This window comes from Symsagittifera roscoffensis, chromosome 10 (assembly GCF_963678635.1).
Source record: "Symsagittifera roscoffensis chromosome 10, txSymRosc1.1, whole genome shotgun sequence".
NCBI lineage: Eukaryota > Metazoa > Xenacoelomorpha > Acoela > Convolutidae > Symsagittifera > Symsagittifera roscoffensis.
In genome coordinates, this window is record NC_087071.1 from 3,453,848 (window position 1) to 3,469,170 (window position 15,323).

Genomic DNA, 15,323 nt, shown 5'->3' on the forward strand with positions numbered 1-15,323 from the left:
TGCGAGTTTAAGGTCCTCATCAAAACTTTTGTCACTTTCCTAATTGATACACGGGTTGACAAAAACGCTTATCATACTATTTAGTATTATAAAAAATGCTTATCAAACTATTTCACACTTTTTCATGAAGCAAAAAAAAACTATGAAAACAGCATGATAGGCAATTTTTCCGTTCTATGAAATTGTATGACAAGCATAAATGAAAATACCAAAAAATATTTGTTTTGAAATTTTGTGTTTCAACCGAAGCACTAACCTTTGACTTTTTGTCATAAGAAAACCCAGAGTGTATCTGGCAGTTACCACGCAGATAAACTGCATTTGTTGATTTTTGCCGCCTACGTTAATTTTTTTTACATTTTCACAGGGATTATATACCAAAAATGAAATTTTTTGTATATGCCTGGATAATTTTTGTTTTGAAAGTTTTGGTAGTTAAGAAAAAAAGGCCTGTTTTTTATCAAATTTATTTTTATCTTAGGAAATGAAAAAACGAAATAATAATCGCTTGTACAAAAAAATACACTTTTTTGTGATTTTGGATTTTTTTGGTGAAAAAATCATCCTGGACTACCTTATTAGCACAAAACAAAAACAAATTTTGTACGCATTTTTTATCGCATAAATTTATATTTGAGCACAAAAACAAATTTTCAACCAAAAAAGGGATGAACAATTTTTTACCTCAAATTTGTGTTTTGCTGATCAAAAAATGCAGGTCATACATTTTTTATATATGAAACTATTATGACAAGCATTTTTTTGACCAAAAGTAAAAGCATATTTTTATTGAGCAGAAAAATTCAAAAACGGAAATAGATCAAAAGTATTTCTCTAAAAACGTTTAGTACAGTTTTTAAATTTTGTATGTAAATCGTATGATAAGCATTTTTTCTATAGTCGCCATTTATGAAATTGTATGATTGTAGCTTTTTTCTTTTGAGGACGTGACCCCGGGTAGTCATGCATGAGAGAAGTGCATCAGCTTTTCCAACTGCTAATTAAATAATTATTTAACAAAAAACTAGTTTGATTTCTCTAATTTGATTTCTCACGTTGTTCATTTTTTTCAAATTTTTATTATTTTTTTTCAAATTTTTATCTAACGATTCATACTTTTTTCAAATTTCTTTTGTAATTTTCCCGTGTTTTCTTTAGTAAAATGAAAATATTTATGCTGCTGTGCTTTAAAAAACTATCTTGGGTGTTTTCTAGTTAAAATGTTTTATGTTGTGTGCAAATTGTTTACATGTTTGTGGAATAAGTATGCTTGTCGCCTGGTTTTCCTAACTTTGTAAAAAATTTACAAAATTGGTTTCTGAAATTGTTCATTGGATAACGCATAATTATCTTTTTGACGGGATAATTTTTGCTGCTGGGTTTATTATTTTTCTGAGACAATTCCCTTCAAGTTAAAATCCCCACGCCTCCAGCATCTAAGTCAATTGTTCATTCTGTCATTGGATTCCACAATCAAATGATCACTACACAAAGATCCGACATGTTATTTTTTGTCAGTAGATTCGGTGGACAAACGTGTTCTGGCCGTTGAAACGGATTCCATTAGATGTCGCTGGATTTCAATAATTTTCAGTGGTTTCCGCGGTCATTTTACTCTTTTAATCACCGGAATCCACTGTTTTTCAGTGGATTCTGCAGCCAATTTTTCTTTCTGTTCGACAAGCGGAAGTTGAATTGATGCACCAAGTATCGGACCCATTTTTCGTTAACCGATTTATATATGTGGAATAAACCTATCCCCTTCAAGTTTGAGTACATTTCTGTTCAATTTAAAATTTAGAAGACAAATTATATCAGCATATGAGACAAGAGGGGGGCTTACCCCTCAGTAAATAAGACTAATGTCGCAAATGCTGGGGGGTAATCATGAATAGGCTTTTCTCATTAGTGAAAAAGGGGGATAAAACTAAAGCGAAATAAATTCAAAATGCAGATGATACGTTGATTACACAATTTATGAATCAAGTAATAAAAAATGGGTCCGATACATGTAATTCTGGCATCAAGTGACAGAAAGAAAATTGGCTGGTGAACCCACTAACAAACAGTGGAACCCACTGACAAAAAGTATAAACTGACCGCGGAATTCACTGACAAATGGTGGAATCCAGCTACTTTTAATGAAATCAATTTCGATGAACAAAATACGTTTGTCCGCGGAACCACTGACAGCAACTAACTTGTCGGCATTTTGTGCAGGGATCATTTGATTATGGAACCCACTGACAAAAGTCTTAAAAATATACAAAAAATGAGTCCATTGAATTCAGACACTTGAAAGCACAAAACTGTGCTCAGTTAAAAAAAACGAGCTTGGCATCGTAATATTGAATACAAAACAACGCTATGATCACCAATATTGAATATGAGTCAAAATCTTGTATAGTTTTCTAAATAATTTCAAGAATTCTTGTCTGGAACTTTGCTAAATCGGATACGACGGAGCTGGTAGTTGTTAGTTGATAATGAGGATGTTTAAAAGCCACCTTGATCGATAAATGCTTATTGCTGTACAGTGTGGTCAAAATTTTTAAGCCACAACAGAAATCAAAAGATACGTAAGAGTCTGTTCCAAATGGATCGACAGCGGCTCTTCTAAGACACAGAATAGCGCGTCGAGAAAGATTTTGCGTAATAGTTAACAAAGAAAAAACTCGCAGTTACTCATATGCTTTTTCTTGTAATTTTTGGCTAAGTTCGAGATTTCTTTATATCGTAGAAATGATTTTTTTTTCAGAAAGGACGGAAACTCCATCTGTGAACTTCTGCGAAAAACACCCTGGCAAAGCAGTGCGATTCTACTGCAACCCATGCTCCAGGGCAATTTGCGAAGTTTGCTGGGAACAAGATCATAAAGACTGGAAATCTCACGGAGTCACGACCTTGAGCGTTTACTTAGAGCCACAGCTGAGAATCCAGTCACGTATCTCAGATTACAGAGAAGATTGTGAGAGGCTACGTGACTTTTTAAAAGAGTGGGAGACGGTTGTGACTCAAATTGGAACAGTCGAGCGGAAACGGGAAGCCATCCTGAGAAGCGAATCCACGCGTGCTATCGAGGAAGTTTCAATTTATGTGCGAAATTCACTGAAATGTCAGATGGCTGATATTCAGAAGTTCAAGGCTAAATTACTTGATCAATTCGGTAAAATTGAGCGTTCGTTTGAAGACATATTCGGCGACACAGTGGCGACTCATGAGGATGATAGGAGTTCTAGCTCTGCGGTCGGTGGACCAGCGCAGCTGATTGCAGAGGGTGGAATTGGGGCGTCAGCTAGTGATAGTAGGCCAAGTGGAGCTGATGGGTGGAGTAACGTTGGAAGTAGCAGTTCAGAAGGAGGGATAAGTGTAGGAGTGGGTGAGAATGTGGGGGGAGGGGCTGTAGAAAAGAAAGACGAGAGGAAGGAGAGAGTGTTGGTTGGAGTGAAAGAAACAGGGAAGCTGAATGGGAAAATTTGGTGTGAGAAGGCAGTATATAATTGGGAGACAAGAGAAGTGATGTGTTTCAGCTGGTTAGAAGGAGGTGTGATTAGTGTAATTGGTGTGAACGAGGCCAATGACAAGTTGGAACTGAAGAGGACGATGGAGTGGAAGATCAGGGGAAGCAACGATTATTTGTGGGACATTTGTATGGACGAAGTAAACAACACTATGTATGGAGTGGTTAGACAGAAGAAACGATATGTGATGAGTGTGGAGGAGTTGGACCAGTGCAGTCTGAAGAAGAAAGGCAGCAGCAACACTGAGTTAGACACAAGAGGACTCAATGGGGAGAAAATATCTTGGTTCTTGGTATCAAAGAGAGACACAATCGCATTGGCAGTTTTTGATTATAGATGTAGGTTTGGTAATTTTAAGTGGGATAGTGTGGCCATTTACAGAAATAGAGTGAGAAGAGTCCACACTCTGTCACATCTGAACATTAAACTGAAGGAAGGTTTGTATTGGAGTGGTTGTGTGTTGGTCAATGAGACCACTCTCCTTCTCAGTTGTGGAAATGATTCAAATAAAGTGGCAGTGGTCTCATTGCCACCACAATCACTTCACAATCAAACATCTTCTTCTTCGTCTTCACCCTCCTCTTCTGCAGACAGTACAGCGAATGTGAAGTATGTGATACTCACTGGAGTGGATCGTGTATTCTCCCTTGTTTGGATACCATTTGGACAACCACTTGAAGGATATCTATGGGTGGGGGATTATAATATTGAACACACACGTGTGTACAAAGTAGACCTCGAGACAGACTTGAAGAATGTGGAAACTGGACATGAGACACAACTACAAGTGCATAAAATGTCACCCCTAGAGAAAAAACTCACTCCATTGTGTTCTACTGATGACTCAACCCTTTTTGCACTCAGTGGAGATATAATTGAAGGTCGACCAGTACTACTCAAATTGGACTTCAATCCACATGAATCTGGATATTAATCACTTTGATACCAATGTATAGCTCAAATAATTCATCTCAACACTTATACATTAGTAGTATTTTTCGCAGCTAGACAGCGCGGGAGGGAGGGGGGGGGTTAGGTAGACTTCCTTGTATCAAGATAGGGTAGACGGTTTCAACCCTATGTATCAAGTAGTATATGTTGGAGCCAAATCGCCGGGGGGGGGGGGGTGGATTGAAGTCGGTGATGATTCCCTTAAAGTGTGTCGAAAAGTTGTTGGTTAAAATGGAAAAATATAATTTTTTATACAATGTCAAACATCAAGCGTGAGACTACGAAATTAAAATGAACTAGCTTGTCTTCATTCGTTTTGGAACGATTTTGTAGTGATGAATATTTTTCTTTTCGTGAACAGTTTCCATTAATATGCATCAGACTGTTAAATGAGCAGTATAATTAGACTCGTTTCCGAGTCAGGGTAGCGTAGTCGTGTCGCAAAGGATCGATGTCCGCAGTGCGCAAGTAATTGTGCGCATATCATTTTGAATACAAAAAACTCCACAAACAACTCCAAATCCCGTGAAAGGCGGAATTATGTCCGTATCATCTTTCCACACCCCACAAACTGAGCGGAATCATCTTCTCACACGCCCTTTGAAGTAATTTGTGGTAGATTTTGCCTTAATACCGAACTATTAAAACAGGACTGCTCGTATGCTCGAGCCCTGAATGTTCCGTTTGCCTTTTAAGGTGTATGGAGCGGCAGTAAGATGATAAAATTACAAGTTAGTAGTATATGTCGGGGCAGTACAGCCCGGGCCTGAAAACCCCCATGTATTAACATAGGTTTTAGACAATCCGGTCTTCACCCTACGTAATAAAATAGGGAATAGGTTTCCCAATGTAATAAGATAGGGAATAGGTTTCCCAAAGTATTAATATACCAAGTTTCAGATGGTAAGTCTTTTTCGGAGCCCTATTTTTCCATGTATCAGGATAATGTATAGATTTCCCTGTGTATAAAAATTAGTAAAAGAAATTCATTGTATTAAGATAAGGAATAGCTTTCTCAATGTTTTAAGTTTATAGGTTTCACAGTTTGAGATGGTAAAATGGTAAATTTTGAGAAAAATTTGGGTTTCAAAAAATTTTTGGCGCCCGATTTACCGATACAGCAATGTTTTAGATTCTTAACGTTTTCCTAATCAAAAAACAAAATAATGTTGTTAACCCATGAGCAGCATGTACGGGGAAACTTTTTTTTGCATCTGCTCTGAAATTGTCTCGACAGTCTTTGCTTCGCTTTTCAGTCCATTCTGCTCGCTTGCTGGGAATAATACATTTATCTAAATATTCTTCTGCCAAAGCTAAAAAGAGTAAATCTGCATCCTTTTCGAGTTCTTCAAAATTATTGACGTTGCAAAACTGATCAAAAAAGTTTAATAGAGTTCCAACATTCCCGACTTGTCATACGGAAGTATGAAGAATCCTACTTTAATTGGTTCACGAGGATCTACAGAAGATTTGACAAAGTTCGCTTCATAGAAATCTTTAGCTAGGATTTTGAGTCTCTAGTAACTGGTTGTTAATAGCCTCACAGAATTTTTTGTGTTCAAGACTTTTTGTATGTATGTTTTGATCTGTCTATTATTTGATAGTCATAGGAACCATTTCCTAGCAGTTTCCTTGTTTCGGCTACCACGCCAGATAGTAGATTTTCATCACTGGCTCGCCTAGCATCAAAAAGAGGCCGAACGAAACTGTTGAATACTTTACGCGGTGTGTATTGTATGATTCGATTAATATCTGTACACTGTTTTCCAAGATCCAACTAAAAGTTGACAAATTTTGTGATAAATTATTTCATTGATTAAATTGAACCTCGATATCAACTCGACAAGTTGCGGTTGTTCTATCAAATCGTTTTCTTCCGTATATGTCTTCATATATTTCCCAATTTTGTTTCTGGTAGCATCAATGTTTTTGAAAATAAGCGGGAAGCTGCAGAATCTTTTTTAGACAAAACTCAGATCACATTGTACCTGGCCAAAATTCGTTTCAAGTCTAATGCTTTGCAGAAATGAGTTGGGCGAAAGTATTCTATTGAAGAGAAAATACGCTCCAACGTGACTTTTCACGTTTACGTTATTTTTAAATTGATCCCACCATCTACACTTCAACATTTACTCTATGGAGTATCCTTTTTTACGAGTGTAACTTTTTTTGAAGCTCATCCTTTGGTTTTTTCTTAAGTTCTAGTTTGATATCGTAATCAGTTAGGCTAAGTCTAGCTTCTTGTCAAGGACAAAAATGGAAAAAAAGACAAACCATTGCTTTAAAAACAGTCTTACAATGGTTGCAATTACCATCCCTTGCCTTAAAGTCTTGCATTTCTTCATTGCATTCCCATCTTGTATACAAGCCTGTGGGCAAATCCTGTCACATGGAATAAGGAAAGAGCTGATTGGCTTCAATCACAACGATTGATTTACCCAAGTTGTTTGATTTTCAATCAAACGTCTCGTTTGCTACTGTTTTCCTTGTAAAAACTACTGAGCGACCACCGGTCAAACATTCCCGTATTTTTTCATACAAGTCGCAATTACTCAAAAACCTGGGTGAGACGTATAGTCGGTTGACGAGTGAGGAACGATTTATGATTCATTGAGGTCTATATCATACCAACCACTGCTGAAGTCAAATACTGATAAAATCTCTGCTGACACTGCCTTAAATCAACCAACTGATTTTTCTGAATCCTGAGAAAGCGAGTGGATGCGTACGTTTCTTCCTCATCCGCGATAAATTCGTCCCCGTGTTCTTTTGCTCCATTTTAATTGAAAGTGCTCCGTTCATTGGGGATGCTAAAATTTGTGTTTAGACGCTTTTTGATGTAACTTTCAATTTCCAAAATTTTTTGATCGCAGCTCTGCTTTATTTTTCTCCGCCAACAGATGCAAGTTCTCCACGGAATCAAAATAGTTGGATTATAGATCTTGTCGCACAAAAATATAGGTTTGTCAAGTAATTTTGATGAAGTTGATAATGATATGGATTGTTCCTTCCCGATACAAACTATTGGTTCGATTGGTTATAGTTTTTTGGATGGCACGCAAATGGATTCAAAAAGAAAAATGGCGAATAGTTCTTTAGTAAACTCAATTTTCAGGCCATCATTTCTGACTATAAACATTTCTAGGGTAAATGCTTGAGATTCATTCTTTGCATCGTAGAAGATTCCTGTTGAGCTAGTAAGACCTGTGGAAAATTGTATCGCATGTTGGGCGTCGGAATCATTTGAAAAAGTGGTCAATGTTTCTGACGTAAGTAAAGTGGGTGTTGTATCGTAGAAGCTTTACTGTATTCTCAAGTTTATCGATACTTCTCTGAGCTAAATCTCCAAGAAAGTCTCCAGCTTCAATGTCGGTATCGCAGATGAATCTGCTTTTCTCTACTACATCTTCAAATTTTGGTAGTTTTCAATCGAAACTCATTAAAGATTTTGGAGGTGGATGTTTAAAGATTAGTTTTTCCATGAAAATGAACTGCATGCGCTCGAAAAAAAAACATAAAATGTCATAGGATGCTTGTTTTCAGTTTTGATTCGAAATCAAACAGTTTACTTGATTATTTCTCTAAAGTTGTTCCAGAATCATTGAATCTGGACATCCAGTCGGTACGTTTCTTAGCAGACTAGTGACCAACTTGAATTGCCATTTTTTGTTTTGTCTCCCTTGTCTACAACTTCAAGGATATCTTGCTTTTTGACTTTGATTTGTATATTCGTCACTTTTGCTTTAAAACAGAGTAGCATAGATTTATCTTGGAGTATGCTATTCTCATGAGCGTAGAAGTAACTCTATTCATCGGTTTCTGTTTTGCGTAACACAAATCTCAAGGCAATGTCAAAATATGCAGAGCAATAAAGTTTTTCAAAGACTTGATCCAGTTTTTCATTATCTAGATTAGGATCAAGTTTGTAGAGTTAAAAATTCAATACCATGTGACGTCCATTTTTATCTCAGTATCTGTCAAAAAAACTTGACTGGCATTCAACTCAACTCGTAGCTGATCTCTATCCTCCTCACTTTCAAGATTTTAATTAAATTAGCGAAAAAAAAACACTCCTTTTCCTGCTTTCAACCCGTGATTTTTTCTACGACGTTGTTGAAGTGAATATTAGCTTCGAAATTCTTTCTCACACAATATACCAAATGTTTATTTTGGGTTTAATTTTAAGTGCTTCTTGCTCTTTTGGAACTTCATTTTTTGCTGTTTGTAAGTACAATAATTACATTCCGGACAAGAAATAACTTTTCCACGATACTCTTGCAATGTCGAGCTGCATTGGTTCTCCTGTACTCTTTCTTTACCACAGTCGTCGCCTTTCACTTCTTCATTCCTGTTGAGTGCCGGCAACCAAAAAAAATTTTTTGGGACAATTGCATTGTGCTAAAATTAAAAAAAGTATATGGTACCTACAAAATTGGGAGAATTGAAATGTCCCAAAAAAAATCAATACCTTTTTTACACTTAAATTGAAATATTGAAAATAATTGAAAGTAAAACAAAATATTTGTAGTAAGTATTAAAGCAATTGCTTCTAGCGCCACAGAAAAAATCAAAATGGAACAAGTTCGCTGTTGCTTAGAAAAAAACCACCAATCAGAATTGAGTTTTGTTTTTTTAACATTGTTTTTTGAATATTAAACAATCAGAGTCCACTAACTTCTTACAGTGATCCGTTTGTTCTTTTTCAAAACCTTACACAATTTTTTAAAAAAATTTAAAAAAAACAATTGATTTTTCTCGGGTCACCTCATAAGAGAAAAGAAAAAGTACAATTAATTTTTTTATTGATGGAATAAGTGTCAACACTTAGTACTTTTGAAAAATTTTGGACGTTTTTGTAGTATAAAATAAAGTTATCGGACTAAGTAAAGGTCTCTTTGGATAATTTTTTCGCAATCAAAGAATTTACTTTTGAACTAAAATTTGAGTATCAACGGTTGAAATTTACAGCTGAAGTTGACCTGACAAAGATAGAAATTTGTTCATTCACAAAAAATTGATTTTGAACAAAAAGTCGTACGGAAATTTATCAAAGACTAACAAGTCTTCTTTTATCCGCTACTCAATTCACAAATTTTCAAAACTCTCCAGCAAACTTCCTTATTTAATTTTTTTAAAAAATCTCAAAAAGTTCAAAATCCTGCATGGTGAATTTTGGAGTAAGGTTTCCAGATATTTGCTTTAAAAAATTAATCCTTTCGAGTTATCTTCCCAAAATTACATCAAATCAAAACAAACTGACTATTTTCTCAAAAATCAACATTTTTCCTTTTTGATTATCTACAAAAACTCAATTTGAATGATGAAAAAACTTGCAGAGACGCTACTGTTATAAACTTTTTTTCCTGTGTTAATTAAGTCGGCGCAATTTTGTATTTCTACAGCAATTTACCTGTGGTCATTTAATTTTGTTGTTTCTTTTGTGTCTTTAGTTTTTCTTTTTTTTAAGATTTAAGTCCTTAGAAGATAATTTTTTTATAATTTTTTCGACAACCAGAACAAAACTGCACAACACATTTTTCGCGATTGGCAAAGACAAAATCTGAAAAATTTTTAGAATGGAACCTTATTGCTGGTTGGGTACGGCTTTAAAACAACATGTCTAAAAGATGAAGCTGGAATCTGATTGGAAACGACTGCAGTCCAAATAAGGAAAACTAATGCAGATTGTTAAGCACTAGTTGAAAGTTTCTCTCACTCTCAGCTCAAAATCATTTTATTTTCAATTTATTTAACTCAATTTAAATTCAATTATTTCAACTTAACCGTCAACTCCATCCTCTCTCAGCCCTAAAGTTTTTTTAAAAATTGAACTACCGTCAACTACCTCATCTCTTAGCTCTAGACCACTCATTATTTTACTGAACTGATTTCTCAACTATTATTTTAGTTTTTACTGAACTGATTTCTCAACTCATCATTTACTCAACTTATTGCTCAAATTGGTCTTCTCAGTGCAAAAAAAGCAACATCATATACTCAGTACAAATTTCACCTGATCTAGTCTGATTTCAAGTGCGAGATATTGTCTCTGGAGTTTTTTGGTACAAATTGCAATCTCAATCCCAATCTCAATCCCAATTGGTACGAATTTAGAGTCTGGCACATGGTGGAGGTGATGCGAAGGGATTTCAACGAACATCTAATGACACATCAGAGAACCATCTTGGAACAAGGCGAAGGATGGAGGAAGTTTCCGAGCATCTGGAAATGAGCTACCACGAGTTTCCTGACTCTGGTTATGTGGCTCAACCGGTCAACGACTTTCCCTTTACTTGAGAGAGGAGAACGTACTTCATTTGGAAAACGTTTTAAGGGAATTTTTTAAATTTTAGTTCTCGATTTTCATTAATTGTTCTAGCTTTTTTGCCAAAAACCTTACGAGATTAAACTGTGCATTTTGTGCATTGTAAGCGGATTCCGCAACAAGGACGTTTCCTTTGTAATTATTTTGTTCTCTATTTTCATTTGATCATTCCCACCAAAACTTAACATGTTTGAAGATTTGTCTCTGGAACTCAAGAACATACAGACACAAAGTTGTGCGCATATCCAGTGCACAGTATGGCTTCGTATTGAAAAATAGCCAATGTAATGAATCATTTTAGGTTTTACTGTCAGAAAGTTTCGTTTCTCGTTTCTACGAATTTTTTGCTGACCAGCGATGTGAAAAATTAGGTTCATTGAAGGCATTACCTGGGTTGACCTCCATACACCGAAAATGCTTATCATAAAATTCCAAACATCAAATGAATGGGAAAATGCTTGTCATATATATTTTTCATACAGTTTTGAAAAATGGGTAAAATTAGATATAAACTAATTTCTGCAGCTTTTCTTTCTAATTACATGATGAAGTAGTCCTGATACACGAATGTTAGGTTTTTTCCTTAACGCGTTATGAATTTTTTTTAAAAAACGCTGAAAAGCCGTATTTTTTCTATGACGCGTTTAGTTATGCCTTGATCAATGTCTGATAAATTAAAAATTCAAATTTTTAACATAATCGTCGTTGAAAAAATTCACCAACTTTTGAAAGTTTGTTACTTATGTTATATCTTTTGTGGAAGACATCTTGAAGATAATTCAGGTCGTTTTCCTATGCATATTAAACGCAAGACCGTACAAGTTTTGGTGCTTAGGGTAAACCAATGTTTTTGTCGCTTGTGTTTAGTACAAACAGAACCAAAATTTTTCAAAAAATAAATTTAGAAACAGAAATTAACTTTAGTTTATGAAAAACCAGCTAAGATACAATTTTCATACATATAAAAATTCCTGGGTCTTGTGCACAAAACGGCCCAAAATCAATACTTTATTATCTTGAGCTTACATTTACGCAGTCGAATCTGTTTGGCTAACATCAGCCAATCAAATTCAACCTACACCGTCAGGCAATTCAATCAAAACTTCCATAAGACAAAAACTATGAGCCGAATTTTACAAAACTAATAGCCAAAATTTTAAGTTTTGCATGATAAAAAACATTTTCAAGTCATATAGTGTGTTTTTTTTTCAGATGAAAAAAGTAAAAAGAAAGCTTTCTGCAGATTAAAAAATTAACACTTTTGTTCATGTCGGCCAACAATTTCATCTGCTTGAAATTTCAATTGAAATGCAGGGCCATGTTAATTGAACTTGAGTGTAGGAATTGCCAATAAGTTCAAGAAAGATGACAAAAAAAAGATTTTGGGCCGTTAATGCATAAGGCACAAATTTTCATCATAGAGTTTTCATACAAATTTCTGTACATATGGAAGTGTAAGAAGTGGTATGACAAGAAGTTTATCATATATGGAAACTGTATGATAAGATGTTCTTTTCAACCCGGGTACATACTGACTATCCGAAAATAGAGGATATAGGGTGTTTTAGATACTAAATGTTTTCCTAATCAAAAGACAAAATCATTTTGTTAACCCAAACGTAGCCTTTAAAAAGAATTGCTGAAAAAAAGTAAATTACAGAAAAAAATTTCAAATTACAGCATCATCTACAGTTTTAGTAAAATTGTTTTTTTTTAAACAAATTTAGAGGTTTGAATTGTAATAATAGCTCAGTTTTGTTTTAATTTGTTCATAATTGACAACTGCATGATTAATTCTTTAAGTCATTTTTAGTTGACTTCAATTTCACTGCTTCATCTACTACTTGACGATACTTTGCCATCGGGCCATATCCAGAGTCTTCTAATGCACGTTTGGTCAAACCTTTACTTCTAAACTTACACTTTTGACTTTTATTAACGTAACAGCAAAACCTTTTACCTCATAGTCACAGCTTTTAAGTTCGTCCGAACTCCTCAATAAATAATCCTGGTTCTCTCCTGTCATGTTTGATATGTCTAGAGCAGCATGTACGGGGAAATTTTTTTTTTTGCATCTGCTCTGAAATTTTCTCGACAGTCCTTGCTTCGCTTTTCAGTCCATTCTGCTCGCTTGCTGGGAATAATAAAATTATCTAAATATTCTTCTGCCAAAGCTAAGAAGAGTGAATCTGCATTCTTTTCGAGTTCTTCAAAATTGAGCTACAAAAACGCCCACTATATAGACTCGACAGTTAACGTAGGTTCGAGTCCCCCACCTGCCCATGTATTAATATGCAAAAATAGGGGTTATATCCTATTTTAACTGTTTTGTTGATTCTAATTTGGTTCAGCCTTGATTAAGGCTGACCGCTAAAAAAGAGCAATTTGTCTCAAGGACATTACCGACCGGTTCCTGTGGCTAGCTTGCGCTAATTTGTTATTGAAGCGGTGACGAATATTATTGAAGTTAGGATGTTATTGAATTTTATTGAAGTTAGTATTGAAGTTATACCGGACCGAAAGGACGAGAAGTTTTTGCCGATAAATTCTCTTGTTAAATTCAAACATTCGACTTCATATTTTTGATTTACGGAGATTAGGTCATATTTTGGCGCCCCACAAGGGACCGTTTCCATTTGCATTGATTCGGCCGTGACCGAAGTTTATTCCTATTCTTAGCCCAGCAGAATTGCGTGCATAATTAGTCGACTGATGATACGGGTGATTCACAACGCCAGAGTTACGAATGAGATCGACAGCGAGCAGGGTAATTGCTTTGCTTTTTTGAGTCTGTACCGAGTCCAGTCGAGTGGCTCTAGTCGTAAAGTACCGACTCAAAGACACAGTCGCTCCCCAGAGGAACCGCAAAAGGTGCAGCAGACGTGAGCAGGAGGAGAAATGGTACTAGTGGTAGTGGGTATAGTTAAGGCAGTTGTGCTGCTGCCTACTCATTCTCCTTCTCAGTCAAGAGGGGGTCCGTCAGCTACATCGCTGCCTCTCCTTTTGCGTGTGGAAGTAACAGTGGTGGATACGGATACCAGTTTAAGAGCGAATACATCCGCAACGCCATCAGCAAACAACACTCCAAGTATGCTGACTGTCAACTGAGACGTATTTTGTGCTTACAAGTCAACTGCAGACGTTTTGTGGAAGTTAGAGAAGGGATTGTTGCACAAACTCTCTGCGACTGACCGCCAAATCTCCAAAACTGTACGGCTCGAAAAAATTATAAGAAAAACATTCTATCTTTGCTATAAAAATATATACGATGTACTATATGCTGAAAAATTTTCCACAAGCTAGCAACCGGTAACTTGTCTCAGGGCAAATTTTTTGGAAAGTTCCATTGAACTGAAATAACTTATAATCGGTACTTAGTCAATTTACTTGGCATTTTTTCTCGATACCAAAATTTTTTGGACATTTGTGAATGGAATATTAATCCGTGAAATCGGAACATAGATAGGAGGTACTAGACTACTTTTTTGGATGGGTTGACGACTCGATCTGCTGACCAAAATTTTCCGAAAAGTTTTGGGAAAAAAGTAAAAAAAATTGCCAATAAATCCTCAAAACGTCCCCAGATTTCTGCGAAACTGTGCTGTAACATGACACCAACCTTATGTTAAGTGGTCTGGTAGCGAACTATCTGGCAAATTAAGTTGAGTTTTGTCATCCTCAGATTTTTTCCGCGTGTGTTGTTGGAACTTAACCAATTTGCCTGATCCCCCAACCACTTTGGTAAAACTGAAAGCCAGTTCGCTTCAAGTAAATATAAGCCGTTTCAACCCGTCCGATTATTGACTTCGTTGCGCGACACTAATGTTAAGTGGTCAGGTACGATGATATTAAGTTGATGATATCAGGTTTACTCCGTGTGCGTTGTCGGAGTTCAACCGACCTACTTAATTTCCCCACCCTATTGGTACTTTAGCGTAACGTAGCCGTCGCATAGGTCTCTTGAGTGTATGGTATTCATTCTAGGAGCTAGTTCCTTGGATCACGCGCTCCGTATACTATCCGCCCCGTCTCAAAAGCGTGTGAAAGAGACTTGTTTCACAAAGCCCGGCTTAAGCTTTAACTTTAACGCCAGGGACTCGCAGAAAACTACCCAATACTATTAACATCACTTTTTGTCGAATCGGAAAGATCTAGTTTTTTGGCATTGCACGACGCCATAAACAACTCCATTAGTAAGCACCACAGTAACAACAACCGTAGTTTGAGTACTGACCAACTAAAGAGCCTTCGTTTGAGATACAAGGAGAATATTACCGCTATTGTATACTGTCGCCGCAACGGTACGGACAATCTAGAAAAAGAGTTGAAAAAGACAGGTACTCTCGTTCTTAACATAGTTGAGGATTTTATCTCAAAGCGATAGGCCAAAGACCAAACACTTATCGAAAAGTATAAAGAGCTGCACCAGCCCCCTTCCCTTGAGTTGAAGACTCTGTTGTTACTTAGACGAAACAGTGCTGACTTAAGTACACTGAAAGCTAAGAAGAAGCGGAACCGTTTGTCGC

At 36.1% G+C, this 15,323-nt stretch overlaps 3 protein-coding genes across 4 annotated transcripts in view; 1 reads left to right on the plus strand and 2 right to left on the minus strand.

The window, feature by feature from the left end:
- The window catches only part of LOC134855370 (uncharacterized), a 39,564-nt gene extending 35,073 nt beyond the window's left edge, over positions 1 to 4,491 (plus strand). For both annotated transcript variants that reach the window (XM_063871874.1, XM_063871872.1), the window contains exon 3: positions 2,759 to 4,491. In XM_063871874.1, the coding sequence (XP_063727944.1) occupies positions 2,759 to 4,455 (1,697 nt within the window). In that variant the 3' untranslated portion in view covers positions 4,456 to 4,491. The remainder of the gene's footprint in view (positions 1 to 2,758) is intronic.
- Positions 1 to 15,323, minus strand: part of LOC134855606 (snRNA-activating protein complex subunit 3-like) — a 495,355-nt gene that overhangs the window by 174,788 nt on the left and 305,244 nt on the right. The window lies entirely within an intron of this gene.
- LOC134855458 (uncharacterized) overlaps positions 1 to 15,323 on the minus strand; it is a 163,905-nt gene that overhangs the window by 88,593 nt on the left and 59,989 nt on the right. The gene's annotated exons all lie outside the window — the stretch shown is intronic.